This window comes from Diadema antillarum, unplaced genomic scaffold (genome assembly GCF_040938485.1).
Source record: "Diadema antillarum isolate AM-2024a unplaced genomic scaffold, OU_Dant_1.0 seq00001014_RagTag, whole genome shotgun sequence".
In the NCBI taxonomy this organism is placed as follows: Eukaryota; Metazoa; Echinodermata; class Echinoidea; order Diadematoida; family Diadematidae; genus Diadema; species Diadema antillarum.
The window spans coordinates 29204-48654 of record NW_027271850.1 but is presented as its reverse complement, the minus strand read 5'-3'; the positions used below and the strand labels follow the sequence as shown (position 1 = coordinate 48654).

The following is a 19451-nucleotide window of genomic DNA, read 5'->3' as shown; positions in this document are numbered from 1 at the left end:
ATATCATGATGTACACCGAGGATGATAATTACTGTATATGTGATTTTCTTTTTCTGTCTTGATTTTGCCGTATCTGCGAGTTATCGTCACATCGTTGTCGGGGTTTTTTCCCCCTTTCTATCGCTTCTACCATTTCCACATCATTTCCACATTATGATTAGGATGCATTTTATTGTATGAGAAACAAAATGGCAATTTACACGGCAGAGTTACTAAAGTGTGAATAAAACCTGAAACCCCGAGGGCTGAAGGCATGGGGTGGGGTGCATGTTGGCGTTGTGTGTGTGAGTGTGTGTGTGTGTGTGTGTGTGTGTGTGTGTGTGTGTGTGTGTGTGTGTGTGTGTACATGTGTGTATGTTTTCTCGAAAATGGCCTCGTTTTTTTCTCTTTTTCTTTCTTTCAAGAAGCAATGAAATATGCCCCGTTTTGTTTTTAAGCAAATTATCTAATATGTCCCCGTTTCGCGGGCTTTTTGCGAGAACATGTGTTTAAAAAAAAAGCGGATTTCGTTTATTTGGTTAAAATAGTTACAATGTAAGTTTGACATTAGTTTGTACAATGTTGGTGTTACTGCATTGTGTCCTTATATAGTTTAAGATTGACGTTATTTTGTACAATGTTTGTGTATAATGCAGTTTGGCTGTGTATGATATTTGTTTTTGTTTCTGTGAACGTTTCTGTTTCTGTGATATGAAATTGAACGAAATTCGAATAAAGAATTATATAAAAAAAAAAACAACGTGTATGCATGTGGGGGGAAGGGGTGGGGATCGGGTGAACAATGAAAAAAGATCATTCAATTTCAAGATACACCTACAATGTCTTATTCTGCACAAGTTACAGCTGTCCAAGCTATTTCTGTCAAAGATCCGTTGACGTGCGTTACATTATACTCAATGGGTACAGCTTTCATGATTATTGTAAAACGAAGCACACGAAGTTTCGACGTCAAAGAACAACAAATATCATTGGTGATTAATGCCCCCCCCCCCCCCCTTGTAACAATACACTGTTACCATGGCGAGATACTTCCCACTCTTGAGAAACATGTTGCTTACAAAATCACATCACAATCACCAGGTATGCTAGATTTTTCATGAATCGCTTACTAACCACTGCTAACTGGAGAAGAATTCAGTCCGCAGCACTTATCCGTGGCCCTGGGTTTGGGGGGGGGGGGGGGGGGGACAGAATGCACTGTTAACACGGCAATGCACTTTCCGCAGCTACTCGAACTATTTGTTCTGCACAACTTTGCATAAAGTGAAAAAAGCGTGATAATTTGATTTGACTTGCTTTAGAACCGGAGAAAGTCCATCTGCAAGGCTTTTTCCTGATTTATGGCAATGCACTTTCCCTGCCCATGAAAACTGTCCTGCGCAATTTAATAACACAGTGGTCATGAGCGCATACTTCCTTCTGATTCGCCTACTGGTGAATTTCGATAGGCTGTAAAGCTTTTTGTTAATTTTGGGGGCTATAAAGTGCTGATACATGCAGCACACTTTCCAGTGCTCTTGAAAAATGTGTCTTGCACAATTCTACATTAAGTTTTTGTGTGATCTGATTGGTCGAAAAACCCTTAAAAAGAAACTGGAGAGTCGTTTGATTGGCAAGCCTTTAACCTGACTTTGGAGCCATAATTTCCCATTACCATGGCAATGCACTTTCTGTTTCTGTTGACAAACGAGTCTTGCACAAAAACTACATTGAGCTAAACATGTGTGCCAAATTTCTTTTATATCGCCTAAAAACCGGAGAAGTACAATTGTAGTTTGATCCACAAATTAGCAACAAGCTGACCACCTGCCTGACCTATGGTATTTAAAAAAAGTGGGAAGTTGCCAATTTGCATCGAGCATCATAGCATGAAGGGCAGTTCTTTGGAGTGTGATACTTGGTTGTGACATTTTAACACAACCAAAGAAAGTCACCCTTCTCCCTACCCATCGTTTAAATATACAGTCAACAAAATGAGGTAATACAGAGTGTTTGAAGATTTCCAGCCACACAACAGACAACCAGTTACAAGAACAAACAAACTAACAAACAAATATTGCATCTATTGCAAACATTCCTTGGTATGCGTATAATATGCTATGTTTATTGATTGCTTTTCAAAATTCAAGTACACATACATTCACGGATACATTTGCAGGGCTAGAATGCCATTTTCAAAACTTTACAAGAGAAGTTAGAGGAGGATGAGAGGTGGTTTAGACGAGTACACGCACTTGGGCAATATATACCAGCAGGTGGATTGAAATGCAAACAAGCATGCACACATATATATGTGTTATACACAGGAACATTTACACACTAAAAATACACTCCCTCTCTCTTATTCCCCCTCCCACAGCCCTCTAGAAAAAAAAAAAAACATCCAAATAACACAAAGGGAGTCACAGCCAAATTAGGTAGAGCTGTAACTCCAGCATGACAGCAAACTATTATAACCATAATGCATGTCTTTGAAATGTCCCATATCGAAACTGTGACATATTAGTCAGGGGTCGCGGAACCAGGGGGGGCAGCCCCTCCCCCCACTTTTGGTACATGAAAAAAAAAAAAAGAGAGAAAGAAGGAAAAAAGGGGGAAAAAAATCACAACACCCATGAATTCGAATTTCCAAAGATTCCGCCCTTACATAAAGAGTTCCCGTCTAAGCACTGTCGTAGCAAAGGGGGGGGGGGGGGGGATGGGGCGGTCTGAATAATTCTGAGTGCACAAGACAATTATCACTTACATCGTGTACGTAAGGGGAATATCCCCTTTTAATCAACCCTTCCCTCTCTTAGTTCCCTGATCATTTTTTTTTTTGTGGATAATTTCCAAAATATGCATATACCGTACACGAGATATCTCAATTTCAACTTTAAAAAGGCAATAAGCTCCCTTGTACAGGAAAGGTGGGGATAGCATTCTCCCCTGCTTTCTCCCTGTTTGCCCCCCCCCCCCCCACCCCCGTCCTGTGCATACAAGTAGACTATGGCTACACTTTGAGTTTTCCAAATATATGCCACAAAAATGTGTGCACCAAAACGTTTAACTGCGATCAGAAAATACAGAATCTACCTCATGTAGGAGGGAGAATAGGGCTTATCACCTCCCACATCGTCCTGCTATATCAAATGGGTTAGTCAAATACCGGTTTGTGATTGGCTAAACACAGTCACGTGATGGAGGCACATTGGTTATGTTCGCCAATGGGCAGAACATTTTTGTAATGTTCTCCCATGGGAAAACATTTTCAAGTAACAAATGACAAACGATACCAAACGATTGAGCAATCACATTTTTCACGCAACCGATTGGATAAATTTGCTTATCCCATACAATTTGAACTAGAAATGTCGCTACGGCGACTGATGCCTCCGCCATAATGCATGATTCTCCCAATAGGTGTATGGTACAATGTCTTCACAATGTGTGATGACAGTTTCACATAACTGGCAAAATATCGAAATAACAGGTTTATCAGAAATATCTTGAATGTTCACTGTCCACGAACTTGGTTTGCTATAATTGTCTATTAAAGAGTACAGGTACACATATTTGGGGAATTGAAAATTTTTACTTGACTTCTGACCGACCTTAAAGTTTATGCATTGAGTATAATTTTCAAGGTATGAAGAAAGAGTGTACAGTACAAAATATATCTTTTTTTTTTCATTCAAACCTAACCTTTGACCCTTAACCTTTGACCTTTAACCTTCTGGTTGGAAACTTCCAAGAGAATCTCCATTAAGTAATACATGTACATATATTAAATTTTAAAACTAATAATGCAATTATTGCATATACTAGTGAATGAGGGAAATAGTAACATTTTGAGGAGTTGACCTTGACCTTTGACCCCGACTATTGACCCATGACCCCTAAATTCCCTAGATAATCCCTGCCAGTCAGTACATGCATATGTACCAAGTTCCATGAAGATACATTGAACCATTTGTGAGAAATGTGATATTGCAACATTTTCACCTAACCTTTGACCTTTTGACCTTTGACCTTATGACATGAAACTCTCTGGAGAATCTTTATGCAGTACTACATGTCTACACTAAGTTTCAAGAAAATAACTGCGGGCATTGCATAGATATGGGGGAAATAGCAACATTTTTAGCATTTGACCTTGACCTTTTGACCTTTGACCTCTTGTCAATGTCACTAAAATCTACTCAACTAATTGTCCCATCATACATCATCCTTGGACCAAGTTTGGTGAAAGCTGCTTCATCCAGTTTTGAGTTATCACGTAAACAGATAAATTTTAGGATTTGACCTTGATCTTTGACCTTTGACCTCTGTCCGATTTCACTGAAAAACTAATCAAGTAATTGTCCCATCATACATCATCCTCCAACAAAGTTTGGTGAAATTTGCTCCATACAGTCTTGAGTTATCGCGTAAACGGATAAATTTCATGATATGACCTTGACCTTTGACCTTTGACCTTTTGCCGATTTCACCTAAAATCTAATCAAATCATTGCCCCATCATACTTCATACTTGGACCAAGTTTGGTAAAATTCCAGTAAATATTACTCAAGTTATCGCGTAAACGAAAGCGGACGGACGTACGGACGTACGGACGTACGGACGTACGTACGGACGTACGGACGGACGGACGGACAACCCGAAAACATAATGCCTCCGGCACCACTACGTGGCGGAGGCATAAAAAGCAGATGACAGATTATTGTAATGCTTACAAAAGTGTGATTTGACTAACCCATTTAATATAACAGATGATGACTTCTGTTGTCGGGAACATGTACCAAATGTTCCCTCCCCCGCCAGTCATCATCTATATAATGTCTCCTTCCACAGACTCGCACTTCTCTGATTGACAAATTTACAGATATTCCAACAGGAGTGTGTGCCAAATTGTTGAATTTCAGTTCTAAAAATGAAAAAAAAAAAGCTCCCTCGAATATGGGAGGGGTATCTTGCCACCCTCCCATTGATTGGTCCCCTCTATTGACTTGGTACACTTTGGGGAATGACAATTTCCGAATCTCCCATAAAAAGTGTGCTTCAGATCGCTTTATTTCAATTTTAAAAACGCAAAAGCTCGGTCGAGCGGGAGGGGGCACCCCCCTCCTACACCCTCCCCCTCTACCTCATTAGACTTTGTACACACACACAGAATGATGCATATGCGGAATGATAGCTGAACGCTGTGATTTTGCAATTAACACTTCCCTGAAAAAAAAAAAAAGCCCTATTTCCATTATTTTTTTTGGGGGGGGGGGAGGGGGGCTAGAAAAAATTCAAAGTATTGCACCAAAAGTTTGCACCATATCGTTGAATTTCAGGTCTGAAAATATAAAATCACCTTCGAGTGGGAGGAGAAATACGCCTTATGAAGAGCATCGTGTGCATGACTTTTCTGTTTGATTGCTTAACAGACAGGGTTCATGAAATTCATTGTAAGAATTAATACAAGCATTTATTTAAATGCTACCACTCTGTAGGCAAACTGGTAAATAATAATTCAAAACAAAAATACCGTGCTACCTTAAACAAGTGGGGCCGTTTCAAGTCAACAAAACATGCATCAAATTGCACCATTTACAACATCAAAATGCAAAAAGTCCTCACTGTGGACATCCCCTCCCACACCCTCCTCCTCTCATCCCCTCTCTCCGCTCGCTCGGGCTTGGTCGCTTCACTCCCTCGCACAGCATTAAACCGCCCCTAAGATCATATCCTGGCTACGCCGCGCCGGTGCATCTAAGGGGGGGGGGGGGGGGGGGGGGCTTGACCTTGACACCCCCCCCCCCCCCCACACTGAAACTTTCCGCGGCCCCTGTTAGTACTGTTTGTAGCAATAGAAATGGTAATGCTGAATTACCACATTGTCATTGTTTGCTTAAACATCCACATAGCATCTTCACATTTCATTATCTGAGATGCCTCAATGCAATCACTCTTTATATTCCTTTCTTTTCAGTGCGTGGGATTTTTTTCATACTAATTACACTTTATTCCAATGTGCCTTGAGCACTCTACGGGTAGATTTGGTGTCATATAAGTTACATATATCATTGCTATAATTACAACCATCCTCTGACATTACTATATTTCACAATGCATTGAGTAGTAACAATGATAGAAAGGAAGTGACGGGAACCCAGACTGTTTCGTTGTTTCTTTTTCCCCAAAAAAGGTCCTGCCAGTGTATTACACCAGCATTGTAGGGTCAATGTTTCTACACGAGTCAAGCAGGACATTGTGGGTAATACTATATTGAAAAAAAGTAAAAAAAAAAAACAACTGCATTTTAATTACATGAATTTCGTGAGCACCAAGATTCGCGAAATTAAAGTGCACATGAAAGTTCTTGTCTACACTGTATGCATTCAATGCCAGTGGCAATTCACGAAAATTTCAGGCCACAGAGAAGGTCGTCAGCTCCAATTTGTGAATACAATTGTATATCATGTTTCACAGTACATCTTGACAAATGCCCTGGCCAGATTTCAAACCATGGTCTGAAGTCACTGATTTGAGAGCCTTATTAATTACACCACCATTCTCCCAAGAACACCATGGTAAAAGTCACAATTTTCCTTGTATTCCCAGCAATAAACTGACTTTATTGGACGAAAATGAAATCAGTAATGGAGCATGTCCTACAACCACGGACATGCAGAGATATTACAGCAATAGGCACCCATCTCCTAATATCCCCTTCACTCTTTCTTTGAAGAGAGAAGTGTGACAAACATTAATGGGCTAAACAATGGGAGGGGCTCAAAGAGCCAAAATGTTAAGGATCTGAAAGATGCTGACATTGATATTGTAAGCACTCTAAGAAAGAAGATCACTGATATGTATGTCAGATTAGCAAGGCTCTGAATGAATGAAACTGTTTCATGGCTAAAAGAATTTTATAACAGAAGGTTAGCAGGTCTAAGAATTTCAAGTCAGTCTCCACTTCAGAAAGTGAAAATTGACAGCCTACAAATACAGGAATCTCTAGCATTAGCATTCATCAGCACATTTACCAAGAGGACAACTGAAGTATTGCAGTAATGAAATCTCTCTTTCAACCAAGATGTGCCACATAATGATCTTAATCACTCAAATTCCAAACAGACTGTAAGAACCACCTCCACCAACACCTGTAAACTAACTCACGGCTAAAACATAGCCATTGTTTCTCATAAATAACGACTATAACTGAAGAATGAAGGTGTGAACTCCATCACTACAACCAGCAGGAGAACTGTGTGAGAAGTTGATGGTTTACATGTAGTGATTCTGCAAAGGGTCATTTATGTCCTTCATTACAAGAATACAATGATATAACTACCAGCAGATGAATGCCCTTTAATCTCCTCTAGGTGCCTTTGGCATTCTGCCTTGTCAGTGATCAAGTAACTGACATCTTGACCCATCCTGCTGACATGGAGTGGCCACATAGAGTGGTCACTACAGAGTGGTCACTACAGAATGGCCACACAGAGTGGTCACACAGAGTGGTCACTACAGAGTGGTAACAGAGTGGCCACACAGAGTGGTCACTACAGAGTGGTAACTACAGAGTGGTCACTACAGAGTGGTCAGAAAGAGTGGCTACACACATTGGTCACACGGAGCAATGCAAAGGGCATGATGCCATCTGAGCACAGCCTCATCAGTCCAGGCTCTATGGAGCTAGCAAACTATGGTGGCCATCAGAATGCATGTTTCTCCTGTTGTCTGGATCGTGACAAGGGTATGGCATCAGTGTCCTCGTTGTCATGACGATTTTGTCCTCCGGTCTGCAAAGATCTTCTCCTTTGAGAGAGCAGCTAGCAGATTTTTTGTCACTGACCTGAAATTTTCAATATGAGAGGTGAACACAGAATCTGTCTGTTTCAAAGTACAGGGGAAACTCGGTATAACGAACACTGTTATAACGAGATATCGGTTATAACGAGGAAATTTTCTCGGTCCCAAATTTCTTTCCACACAAGTCTATGTAAAATGCTACTCTTATAGCGAGATCGGCTATAACGAAATAACTGCTATAACGAGATAAATTTTGTGACTTCCAAACAAAGAAAAACATAGTAAATCAAACCTGCTATAGCGAGGTAAAGCAAAATGCCTTCGGTAAAGCTTTACTTTGCCTGTGCTACCATCTTCCGAGATTGTAAAGCTTGATGCGCCAAAAACTGTCTTGTACACACATAATAATTTTCTTCAGTGCACTCCAGCTAGCACTGCATGTTGTACCGGTACGTGTGAAGTGTGTGTGTGCACGCACACTGATACATGCAGAAAATGTGGTGGGACGGCCATATGTATACATGACATCATCATGACGTTCAGCAGGTGTGAGGCAATCGGATGCTGTGATTGGCCTTCTACTTAGGGAATTCCCCGTCTTCACACACACACAGTCATAATGTACATACAGAATGTGTCACATACACACACAGCATTGTGCAGACCATATTATTCAAGCTTTCCACACAACACACAGCCATACGATAACCACGTACCAATCCACAGACGATCTTGATACAATCGCAAGCTATATAAATTTACAAATTCAAACATCTACAATTAATAAGAAACACATTCTTGATATTGGATTTCCTTGGCGAAAAACATCTTCTTACCCATAAAGGTGAGTAATTACCTCACACACAATATCAAGTTATCAGTATTGATTGAAATATGATGGGTAGTCCCACATGTGCAAATTAATGTCTTTATTTTATGCCTTCTTTTATGCCTACTGATATAACGAGATATCGGCTATAACGAGGAAAATGACTCGGTCCCGACCATCTCGTTATATCGAGTTTCCACTGTATTTACAAATTCATATCACAAGGAGACCAACTTGACCTTTTATGCACACAATTGTTCATACTTTCTGACAATTTCAAACCACACATTACACAAATGGCTAAACACCAATTTCCTTTGCAATGTACGATGTATATTGACATGTACGCAAGACCGCCAACATTCCCACATCAAAAGCAGGGAGATTCAAAAGAGCAATTAATAGGAACATACTTTGTATTACAGGCAACTCAATATTCTCAACCCCCCCAAAAAACCACCCAAAATTAGGGAGGTACAGTATTTGTATTTTACTGTTTATGACATGGAGAGAGATTTCAATTGTTAAGGAGGCTCGTACGGAATCAGGGAGACTTGGCCACTCTGTGTTTGTGCAACATTGGTACATCATATCAACTACTGGCTACAGTATACATCAAAAAGCACATTATGTAGGAACCAGTGCAACTTGTACCAAACTCCAAGAGACTGTAGTTTACAAATTCCACTGCTGTAGCACATGAGTTACCCTTTCAGTTTATGATGCAGTTGTTAAGGAGGCTCTACAAAATCAGACATCCTTTAACCCACCTCATTGCATACTGGGGCACGGCTGATGAGAAGAGGACAAAGAACTGGAATCCACCAGAATTGGTGGCGTAGGTTTTGTAGTCCTCTCCACACATGTAGGTCTCCTCCACTTGGTGTGGCATACTTTTGTAGGCTTCACCAGAAGAATCTTTAGAAGGAGGATAATAATGGCAAAGACAATCTATGTCACTGAAACATCAAAGGCAGGAAATCAAGGCAACTGTTATAACATATGTTTTCTTTTCTTTGTCTGATAATTTTACTCTCTCCACATAATATTATAGGCTCAATCTGTATTATAGTCAAACCTGTCTTTGCGACCACCAGTGTGTGACAACTAAAATCAACTCCCTCCAAGAGGAAAAATGTCTTAATGAACCTGTCTATAGTGGCCATTTGTCAATAATGGCCACTTTTTCGTCTCCCTTAGGTGGCTGCTATAGACAGCTTTGAATGTAGAGCATCATGAACACCCAAGTGAAAGAGAAGGAATGAGCCTAGGATTTGAATCTGCCTCATCTTCTGCTTAGCAAGGAAATTGTTGTCTGCCATGAAGAAACTGGCAACTCTGAGAAAAGATATTGCAAAAGAATTGGAAAATTGATTGGAACCTCCACAGAGTATGTTTCACCTCTAAATGTAAACATCAAGATTTGAGAATGACTCTCTCAACAAGGGTTGGTATCCAACTTATGCTCTCTGTCTCTCTCTTTAACTATCTACTTTACCATATCTCATTTATATACTGACATATCTTTTTATTCCTCTACTGTACATTGATCATGCTCAGTTCAGCTTATGTTGGTTTCGGCTGGCTTCAGTTCATTTAGTCAATGGTTTAGAGCCGTGCTTCTCAAGCTTTTCAACCTCAGGCCCATTTTGGCTCCTATAAATATTTTTGAGGCCCAGATAGATCATATACTAATCTTTTTTATGTTATTTTTGCCCAACATCCCAACCCACCTGTGAGAGCTTCACAGCCCACTGGTTGAGAAGCAGTGGTTTAGAGCAAAGTCTAGATTTAGACCATGGTTTCTTTAGTTTACCGTTTGGGAAATGCCCCATGCTTTTGATTTAAACCTTGGACTACATAGACAATGGTGTAAAATAAACTGTGGTCTAAATGTACACCATGTTTGGGATGCCAGTCTTACGGTTTGTAATTTGTGTGTGTATGTGTTCTTCTGTTGTTGTTTGTTCTAAAAAATTTTCAAAGACCTACTTCTCTATATGTTCTGTTTTCACACAAAGCCACATGACCGGTTCAGGAAGAAATTTCCCTAACATATACTTTGATACCACAATGAAACTAACAGATGAAGCACAAGAGCCCCCTAGGCAGGTGAACACTTACCATGTCTCTCAGGGCTGAGGGCTGGAGGGAAGAGATTGCCTACAATGGAACGGTAGGAAGCCACCAGGATATCTCTTCTAGCATAGGGGGGCAGCGGCTTCACCTCCGCAGCACTCCCAGATACCAGTGGGAGTCGCACCGACGAGAGACACTTGTGCTGCTCTGTGTTTACCAACACAAACCTGAAACACACAAGATTTGCACAGTAAATACAAGAAGTACTGTAGAAACAAATTTATAAAGGCCAAATTCTCCTCCAATAACAACATGTCTAAGAACATTTCCTTCATTACACATTGTTATGTAATTGATGCAGTTAACTTCTCTATAATATTTATATGTTTCTACTGGAAATGGAAGTACATATAAATGAACGAATGAACGAATAAACCCCTGCTAGAGATTAAAGGCAAATAAAGTTTACTTTAATATGTGAAGCTCCACTAAAATCAAGACACTGGGCCATCACCTACATGTAACAGATTTCACTTTAATAGGAGATTACAACCACACAAAATCTCACCCCAAGACTCCGCCATCAACTGCGATTGACCGGGGAATGTTGGAAGAGGGCGCCCTCTGGAGGGCCCGCAAAGAGTCGTGGTGGGGTCTCCAGGCTGGCTCGACCAGAGCGTTCACGGCATCAGACAGCGTTGGCTCAGCATAGCAGAGCACACTCACTACCACTCCGGGCAGCAGGTGGATGCTGAGTAGGCGGTGAGGGTCCTAGAGTAAGATGGGGTATAGAAATGAATTTCAGAGGGGTACCCTGCTATTTAAAGGACAAGTCCACCTTCATATACATGTGGATTGAGTGAATGCAACAATACTAGTAGAACACATCAGTGGAAGTTTGGGGAAAATCCTACAATCCGTTCTAAAGTTAAGAATTTAAAAGTACCTGTGCAACCACTGCTGGATGAGAAGACTATTATAGTGTATGATGTCACATGCCTAGAACGATATAAGGAAAATAAAAAGAGAATTTCACAAGACTTTACTTTTTGAATAGAGTGCTCATTTCTTCAACTTATGTATCTTAAGGGTAATAATATTCCCCTCCCTTCTGAAAGGGAGAAGTCAAGTGTTTGTTTGATATACGAGAAAAGTGAAATATGTTGAATTTTCTTTATCCTTTCTTTATATCGTTGTACACACGTGACATCACAAGCCATAGTAGTCTTCTCATCCAGCCGTGACTGAGCAGAAACTTCAAAAATTCATAACTTTTGAACAGATTGCCCGATTTTCCTCAAACTCTCCCTGATGTGTTCTACTAATATTGCTGCATTCACTGAACGTACATGTCTATGAAGGTGAACTCGTCCTTTAACTAGTAGTATATTCCAGTGTGATCTTGCATCAAGAAAGTAAGTCTGTAGCTTAAAGAGCAAATCACATCACGTTGGCTTTAAGAGACACAGTAAAATGAAACAAACTAAATGATAGAGATTTCATCAAAATCTGACCTAAATGTAACACCGCAGTGCTTCATGTGTTTACAACATAGGTATTAGCAGCAACCATACATGTAAACTAAAGGCAATGATGTCACCAAATAAGTGCATTTTGGATTCTTTAAAATCTTTTAAAAATTTATAGACATATACATCTTCTACTAAAATAATGAGATAAAGTGATAAAGTGTCCCATACTGTGACAAAGTAAGCCTTAGTCCCATCTACATACTAAAAAATATGGTTGTGTCCTTCCAATAGGTAACATTGCAAGTAGCCTAAGGTGTGGCCATAATGAGTACAAGGCCGACATACATTTACCTTTTAGTTAATACACTACTTATTACCTTTGGACTGGCCTGAGGAAGATAGATTGGGACATCGCTGGATGTTCCACTTGGCAGTGACTGGATGAATTTGGCCACCAGCATCATCTCCTGACCACTGAGTGACCACCAGTAGGGCGTGGCCACTACCAGCTTCCCGTCGGCATGGAGACAACCAAAAGCACTGCCGGCACTGTCCACAAACTCTTCAAGGGGTTCCTGGTGCAAGACATTGAGCACATGAGCCTGTAATATATATATATATATACATCTCATGCAATTTGAGACCCAAGCAACGGAGCTACAGACATTGCAAAGTGTACAGCATATCACTGTCTTGACAGCAATTCCAGTTTTCTTCTAGATGACAATGACAATGGGTTATTTTCTTTTCTTGTGTCACCCACAGTGTGCGTATCGAAGAAAATATGAACAAATATTGAAATGAACATATAAAATAACAGTCCACAAATAATGAGGACATTAAAGTGAAAACATAGTTCTAGTAGTATGAGAACCTGTCTTGCACCATTTCATAAATGTTTGCAATATATCGAAAGAAACTGACCTGGCTGACATGATTTGCTAGGATGATGAGTTGTTTTGGAGTGTTTTAAGATCAAAAGTAAAAGTCAGTATTCCGACTTTTATTCCAGAAGGATCCAGGTTTATTCGGTCTCCGGGACAACTCGGGCCTATTTCAGACAATTTACACACAGTTCATGATCGCCGTATTCTACTGGTATACATAGGTGCATGTTCATTTTGAAAGCGCAAAAGAGGTTCTTTGATGTTGTATCTACTTGTCCCGTAACTGCAACCAGCCAGAACGCGAAGTGCTCTCATAGCACAACACTGTACAATCCAGAGGGACAACTCGGCCCCGCCATCAAAGCGAGGCAGAGTTGTTCTCGATTCCGAGTTAGCTTGACCCTGATCGGGTAAGTTCTGAGATGCGAACCTTTTTGGTTAATATTTCACAATTTTGTTGTTACCCAACGAATATATCTTGTTATTACAGCATTATTCCACACATTTTGTAGGCATACATGTACATTTTGGAGCAAAATTTGACTATTTTGCAGGCATGCCAGAACTATGTTTTGCCTTTCAGCAGTAAACTTACCTGCAAGACAGCATTTTCTGGACAGGCAATAACATCAACGGAGGAAGACAGGCTTCCAAAGAGAGAAGACTCTTCCAGGAGGAGGTCAATGACCGGGTAGCAAACCTGGAACAAAGAAAGGCAGTTATAACACAGGCAGCTGACCAGCTGACGTACTATGAAGCCCATAAACATGTAATACATATTTCAGTGTGGGAGAAACTTGACAAATGAAGATCCTCTGTTCACAAGATACACCAGGTGTTTGCTGTTACAGTCCCAGATTTTTACAGGCTTCTGTGTCTTTACACTAGTCACTACAGTTGTATTTGTCAAAAAAAAAGAAGAATGTGCCATGGTAGCAAGGTACAGGCAACACCCATAAAAAGTCTTTGGGGTCAGCAGTTTTCTTTCATTATATTGAAATTTTGTTACAGCCAAACAGTAAAGTATGTACAGAGATATACTGAAGGTGATAATTCTGAGACTTGAAATTTTCAACTTGCTGTAATGAGAATTTCATTAACCATGCTCATTGCAATGGGAGTGCACTGTGTTGTTTGTGAATCATATCTCTCCAGAATGGAAAAAAAAAAACATATATATATATAGGTCTTTGAATTTGACATGGTGAGAAAATTTTGCTTTAGACCTACTTGCTGTCAAGGTTTGCAATCCACAGAGCCGTTAAGAGAAATTCAATGAGCAACAAATACTATGCACAAGCTGCTGTTCACATGCAGGCAAATTATTGGTGATCTATTTTCCTGGCATAACTACGAAGTTGATTACTGCTAGACAGCCCTCAAAAACAAGTTTAATCAAGATTGTATTATCTTTTATTATCTCTTATTATTCCATTGTTTAAGTGTTTACAATCATGATACAGTACCACAAAACCAAATTTAGAGGTACTGTAGCATACAGTGTACATACATTCATATCAATTGTATGGTAAATCTGCGAACACTGTGATCTATCATTTGTCCCGTTGAGGACAAGTCCCGAGTATACTTGGGCAGGTATCTATGGGAAATGCATGTTGTAGCAAAATCAGTCCATCCTCAACAGGTTAACGACCCTGAAGAGTGAGGGTGCATGGAGTGGGAAGGCTGGCCCAGTTTGGTATATGGAGAATCTCTGTAAATGACTTGTGTAGAGCTTTATCACTGATCTACATGTAAGTACACACACAGCCCCAAAATCTTGACTGATTTCACAGTTACCGATCACAACGCTTCAATGCACACTAATGCTGACTGGTGCTGTTCATGGTTTCCGTAAGTAAATGTACCCCAGATTTTGGGAGAGAAAAAAAGCAAATTACCCAAGTCATAAAAGGCAAAAATTATGAATTCAGTTGTTTCAGGGAACTGAAATCGTCTTACCTTTAGTTCCCTGCGAAGCTTCTCCACATTCCTGAAGTTGATCAAACTGTCTAATCCAATAAGCATGACCTACATGATAATATGTGAAAAATTGACACCAATATTTCTTTGTGAAAATGCACTGTGAAGAATCTTACCTGAAAATTCAGTCAATGCATGTCATGAAATATAAACACTTAAAAGATGAACAGACATAGAAATAATTATGTATTTGTCTCAATTAAAGACCTTTATTAAAAAATAACCATAAATCCTTCATTGCAAGACCTGCACACTGAACTTCTGAAATCATGTAAAGTGGAAAAGCAAAGTACAATGTACTTTTTCAGTGGTGAATGAAGAAACTTGCTACACTAGTTTAAGTTCCGTTTAGCATTGAAGTGCCATTTTCAAGCAGAAAAAAAAAATCATGCTCTTGACAGAAATAACAGTGAGAAAGTCTTATTACACAATTAGTATTCATTGCACAGCAATTGTTGTCTACACTCTTGAACTTTATTTTAGGTAACTAAACTGGGGAAGAATTTCTAACTGGTTGGGGAGAACAAATTATCTACATTGTACATTTACAAGGTTACTCACCATAGCATGGAAAATGTGGCTTAGGAGTGTGTTGTAGTGGACATCACAACTCCCATCATTGCTCGTGACTAAAACCAGAGTGACACTGGCAGTACAATAAACAAAACATGGCAAGTATTAAATAAACATTGTGGGCTCAAGAAAAGAAAAGACTTTGAAATAGAAAAGTATGAAACAACGTACAGTTGTACATGGCATGTGATGTACGCCTGTACTTTCTCAATTCATGGCAGCTTTAATGTATAAGCTGTTATTTTCATTAGGGTTTAACTTTTGCGAATTTTGCAAATAACTGTAGGACCGCGAATCTTAAAACCACACCCGAAAATGTCTCAGACTAACAGGCATTATGCACTTATGATAGCTAAGGTGTCAAAATCACAAAAATAACATCACACAAAAATGTCCTTGACCATCTCATTCGCGAAAATATCTGTACATCAGTACACAAAAATAACAGCTCATACAGTAATTTGAATTTGCAACAAGAATACATAGTGTAGCCTGCCACAGATGTACGTACGGCCTACTGTATTTATCAGCTCTGCAATTTCTGAAATGGGGATGATAGGGGAGGGGGATGGGCAGTGGAGGTTTTCTTCCTAAAGGTGTGGAGATCCAACAGACCACATCCCTTCATTGGGATTGAAACATTCACAGCATGATTAGGTACGTTCCAACGAGCAATCCGCCAAACATGAGAACTGCATTGCATTTTCATCTCAATATGAAAAATTAATTTCAACATCAGTGATGCTTAAATATTCTTTCGCTAGCAATCTAGTAGATCAAAATTTTCAGGAACCCCCTGCAGAATCAAAAAGGCTTGACAGCTCTGCTTCCATCATGAGATGATCCCTGCTCCTCCCTTGTGTGCACCTCCTTACTTGGTGTGCCTGTACTCACCTGTCATGGAAGACTTGCCACGTAACTTTGGCTTCTTCAGTCGTGGTACTCAGCAGCGTTACATCGTGGTTCTGGGCAAACATCTGCACTCCATACAGCATGCCTTGTTCGGCAAATGCAAGCTAGAATTTGCAAATCAAGACAAACAAGATGATGTGAGTACATAATTAGGGTCAATTCCATTGTGACTTATGGGACAAAGTGACAATTTTCGGCAATTTCAAACCAGTATTTTGAGAAAATAGTTGCATCAAATGCATTTTTCTCAGTTCATGGTTAGATCTATCATATCACAGTTTATGAAAACACCATACTTAGTTTGAAAAGTATCATTGCATTACATACAGCAACGAAAAATTGCTGTCGTGACTTATGGGACATCTGAGGACCACCGTTTTTCACATGGGAAAGTAAGTTCTGAAATATTCTTACACACAGAGTCTCTGGAAAGATATTTTCTTTCCTGAATGTAGCAAAGGGTTGGTGCTTACCCTGAGCCAAGTGGTATGAATATCTACTCATTGGTACAGTAGCAGGATAGGGAAAACCAGTGTGACTGATGGGACACAAAAACGTGACTTATGGGACGCTATCAACTACCACATTTTGAGATTGAGAGAATAATATTTACTGATGCCGGAACAAGTTCTAGAACATCATAAAACCAATCTATGACCAAAGAACATTCAGAAAATAAGCCATCTGAGAATTACACAAGCTGTATTATGGTCATAATAGTGTATCAGAAATGATACATAAATTCTGCAAAAATTGGCAATTTTCATGAAAAATGAAGGTTTTTCAGACATAACTCCTTTCCACGTTCACCGATGTTCACAAATGAGGTATCAAAATATCCGTTGTGAAAGGCTGCTTTGAGTAAACAATACCAGATTATCTAATTAAGCTTCATTAATCATCTATACTCAATAATTTGATTTTCAGAAAATGCAACCTTTCGGTGGAATTGACCTTAAGGGTAATACCCTGGAACATCCTACATTATGTACACGACAAATTGAATCTCAGCATTTTTATTCAAAATAATATATGTGCTATTTGCATATAAGAACAGGAAAAGCTAGGGGTATTGTAGGTGCAACATCCAGGAAAGTACAATGTATGCTATACAGTTAATCAAGCAGCTCTGAGCACAGCTGGCAAGCAGAATTATTTTTGTAGTGCTGCTGCTTAACCCGTTGAGGACGGGCTGATTTTGCTACAACACGCATTTCCCATAGAGACACCTGCCCGAGTATACTCGGGACTCGTCTTCAACGAGTTCACCATAAATTATGTGACTATAATATTTTGCGCATTGGTAATTGCAAGACAATTTTTCAAGTGGTTGAATTTGCAACTGAGAAACATATGCAGTGTCGGAATGACAACTTTTTTCCCCTAACCAAGAGATGATGTAATTAAATGCAAGGTTAAAAATCAATGAAAAAATTGTTTAGTGTCCCCACACCCTTTGTTTTCTGGTTTTTCCCCATTTTTATTTCCTTTTTTAGGCTGCCTGCATTTTTGTTTCTTTTTTTTTTAATTGGTGAAACTGTAAAAAAAAAAAAGAGGAAAATATTCATCTTTTTCTAAAACTTTGATTTTTGGGAGAAGAAAAGATCACATTTTATGCTCAAAATGATTATATTCTTAAACTGATCATATCCTTTAAGTCCAAGTAGGGCCTAATTTAAAAAGAAAAAAAAGAGATTTGAGGTTCTCTTGGAAAATTTTGTGTCGGACAAACTTTTGTAAAAAAAAAAAGAAGCAAGAACAAAACAAAACAATGTAATATTAAACAAAGAAAAGAAAAGAAAAAAAGGCCTCCTCCCTTTTTCCCTGAGGCAGGATGCTTTATAATAAATGTTAACATTTTTCCCTTTCTATCTTGCCTTGCATCTAAATTTGTTGAGGGAGGTAATGGACAGACTTCCTATTACTAGTATGTCCCACCTGCCTCCCTTATATTGTCATACCAGTTTAACATGGTATTTATCTCCTTTCCCTGCCCTGCTGAGCTATATTTGCATAGCTTATAGGGCCTATAAGTACAATGTAATATTGTAAATCATGTTTGTGTGGTCCCATATATCGACTTTTATGTGGTACTTTGTGCAAAAATACATATTTTTGACGTCAGTTTTAGCTGTAAAATTTCACTTTTATGATGAAACCTATTTGTTCTGAATTAGTTTGATAAAACTGAATATGCTTACATGAAATACGATGGTTTTTCACTTAAATACATGTTCATGACAACAAAAAGACACAAAATGTAGCTTAGTAGTGCCAGAAAAGTGGCCCTGGCCTAGCACTAATGTAGCAGCAGTGGCCGCAGCAGCAGTTTATACCCTACGCCTACGGGTTTACACAGCCCAGTCGCACAGCGTCTGGTCGGGTTAGGAAGCCCAACGAGAAGAGACAGTCAGAAAAATCTTGCCTGAGATAAAGTACTTACAGATTTAACGTCGCCTTTCGTTCTCGTGAACAAAGGTACTCCTCCCTCGTTGGTGAGGCATACTAAATGTGCCGACATTTCGGGAGGACAGATGATCGGCTGTAGCTAGCTGCCTGTAGAACGTTCACTTGCCTGTCGCGACTTACACTTGTGTACAGCGACAGGGCTGTGTATACTACATTTACTGTATAATTCATGTGGCCTCACGCTCCTTTTCCGGGCTCCCATAGAAACCCTTGCTCTATGCAGCATATTCCATAAATCATTTAAAAAAAATCAGTCGAATTGTAGACTTTTTTTTTTTTGAATTGAAGCAGATGAAGGGAAATTTTCTCTGCTTTCAAGTAAACAACATATTTTGGGATGTTTTCCAGCTCTAAAAAAAGTTAAGAGCCTCCATACGAGACTATAGTCATATCCAGTCCCTCTCAAGTCAAAAACGATAAAAATAGCAAATTAGCTCATATTATATCAGTAAAAATTCATTA

At 39.4% G+C, this 19451-nt stretch overlaps 1 protein-coding gene across 1 annotated transcript; it reads right to left on the bottom strand.

The window, feature by feature from the left end:
- Positions 1-7582: 7582 nt before the first annotated feature.
- Positions 7583-19081, bottom strand: LOC139742698 (protein fuzzy homolog). The gene is made up of 10 exons (XM_071653226.1): positions 18964-19081; positions 16503-16624; positions 15597-15681; positions 15015-15083; positions 13648-13752; positions 12543-12740; positions 11262-11464; positions 10739-10920; positions 9385-9532; positions 7583-7828 (listed from the first exon to the last, which is right to left on the bottom strand). Exons 1-10 carry the CDS (start codon positions 19039-19041, stop codon positions 7753-7755), a joined length of 1266 nt encoding a protein of 421 aa, XP_071509327.1. The 5' UTR covers positions 19042-19081; the 3' UTR covers positions 7583-7752.
- Between the last annotated feature and the right edge of the window lie 370 nt (positions 19082-19451).

What these genes read in the sequence shown, in the direction of transcription:
- LOC139742698 (XM_071653226.1), bottom strand. Translation starts at nt 19,041, where the DNA reads ATGTCGGCACATTTAGTATGCCTCACCAACGAGGGAGGAGTACCTTTG. An exon ending in CAGAAAATGCTGTCTTGCAG is followed by an intron (nt 12,741 to 13,647) that starts GTAAGTTTACTG and finishes GTCTTGCACCAG; the next exon opens with GAACCCCTTGAAGAGTTTGT. An exon ending in TTCCTCAGGCCAGTCCAAAG is followed by an intron (nt 11,465 to 12,542) that starts GTAATAAGTAGT and finishes ATCTTACTCTAG; the next exon opens with GACCCTCACCGCCTACTCAG.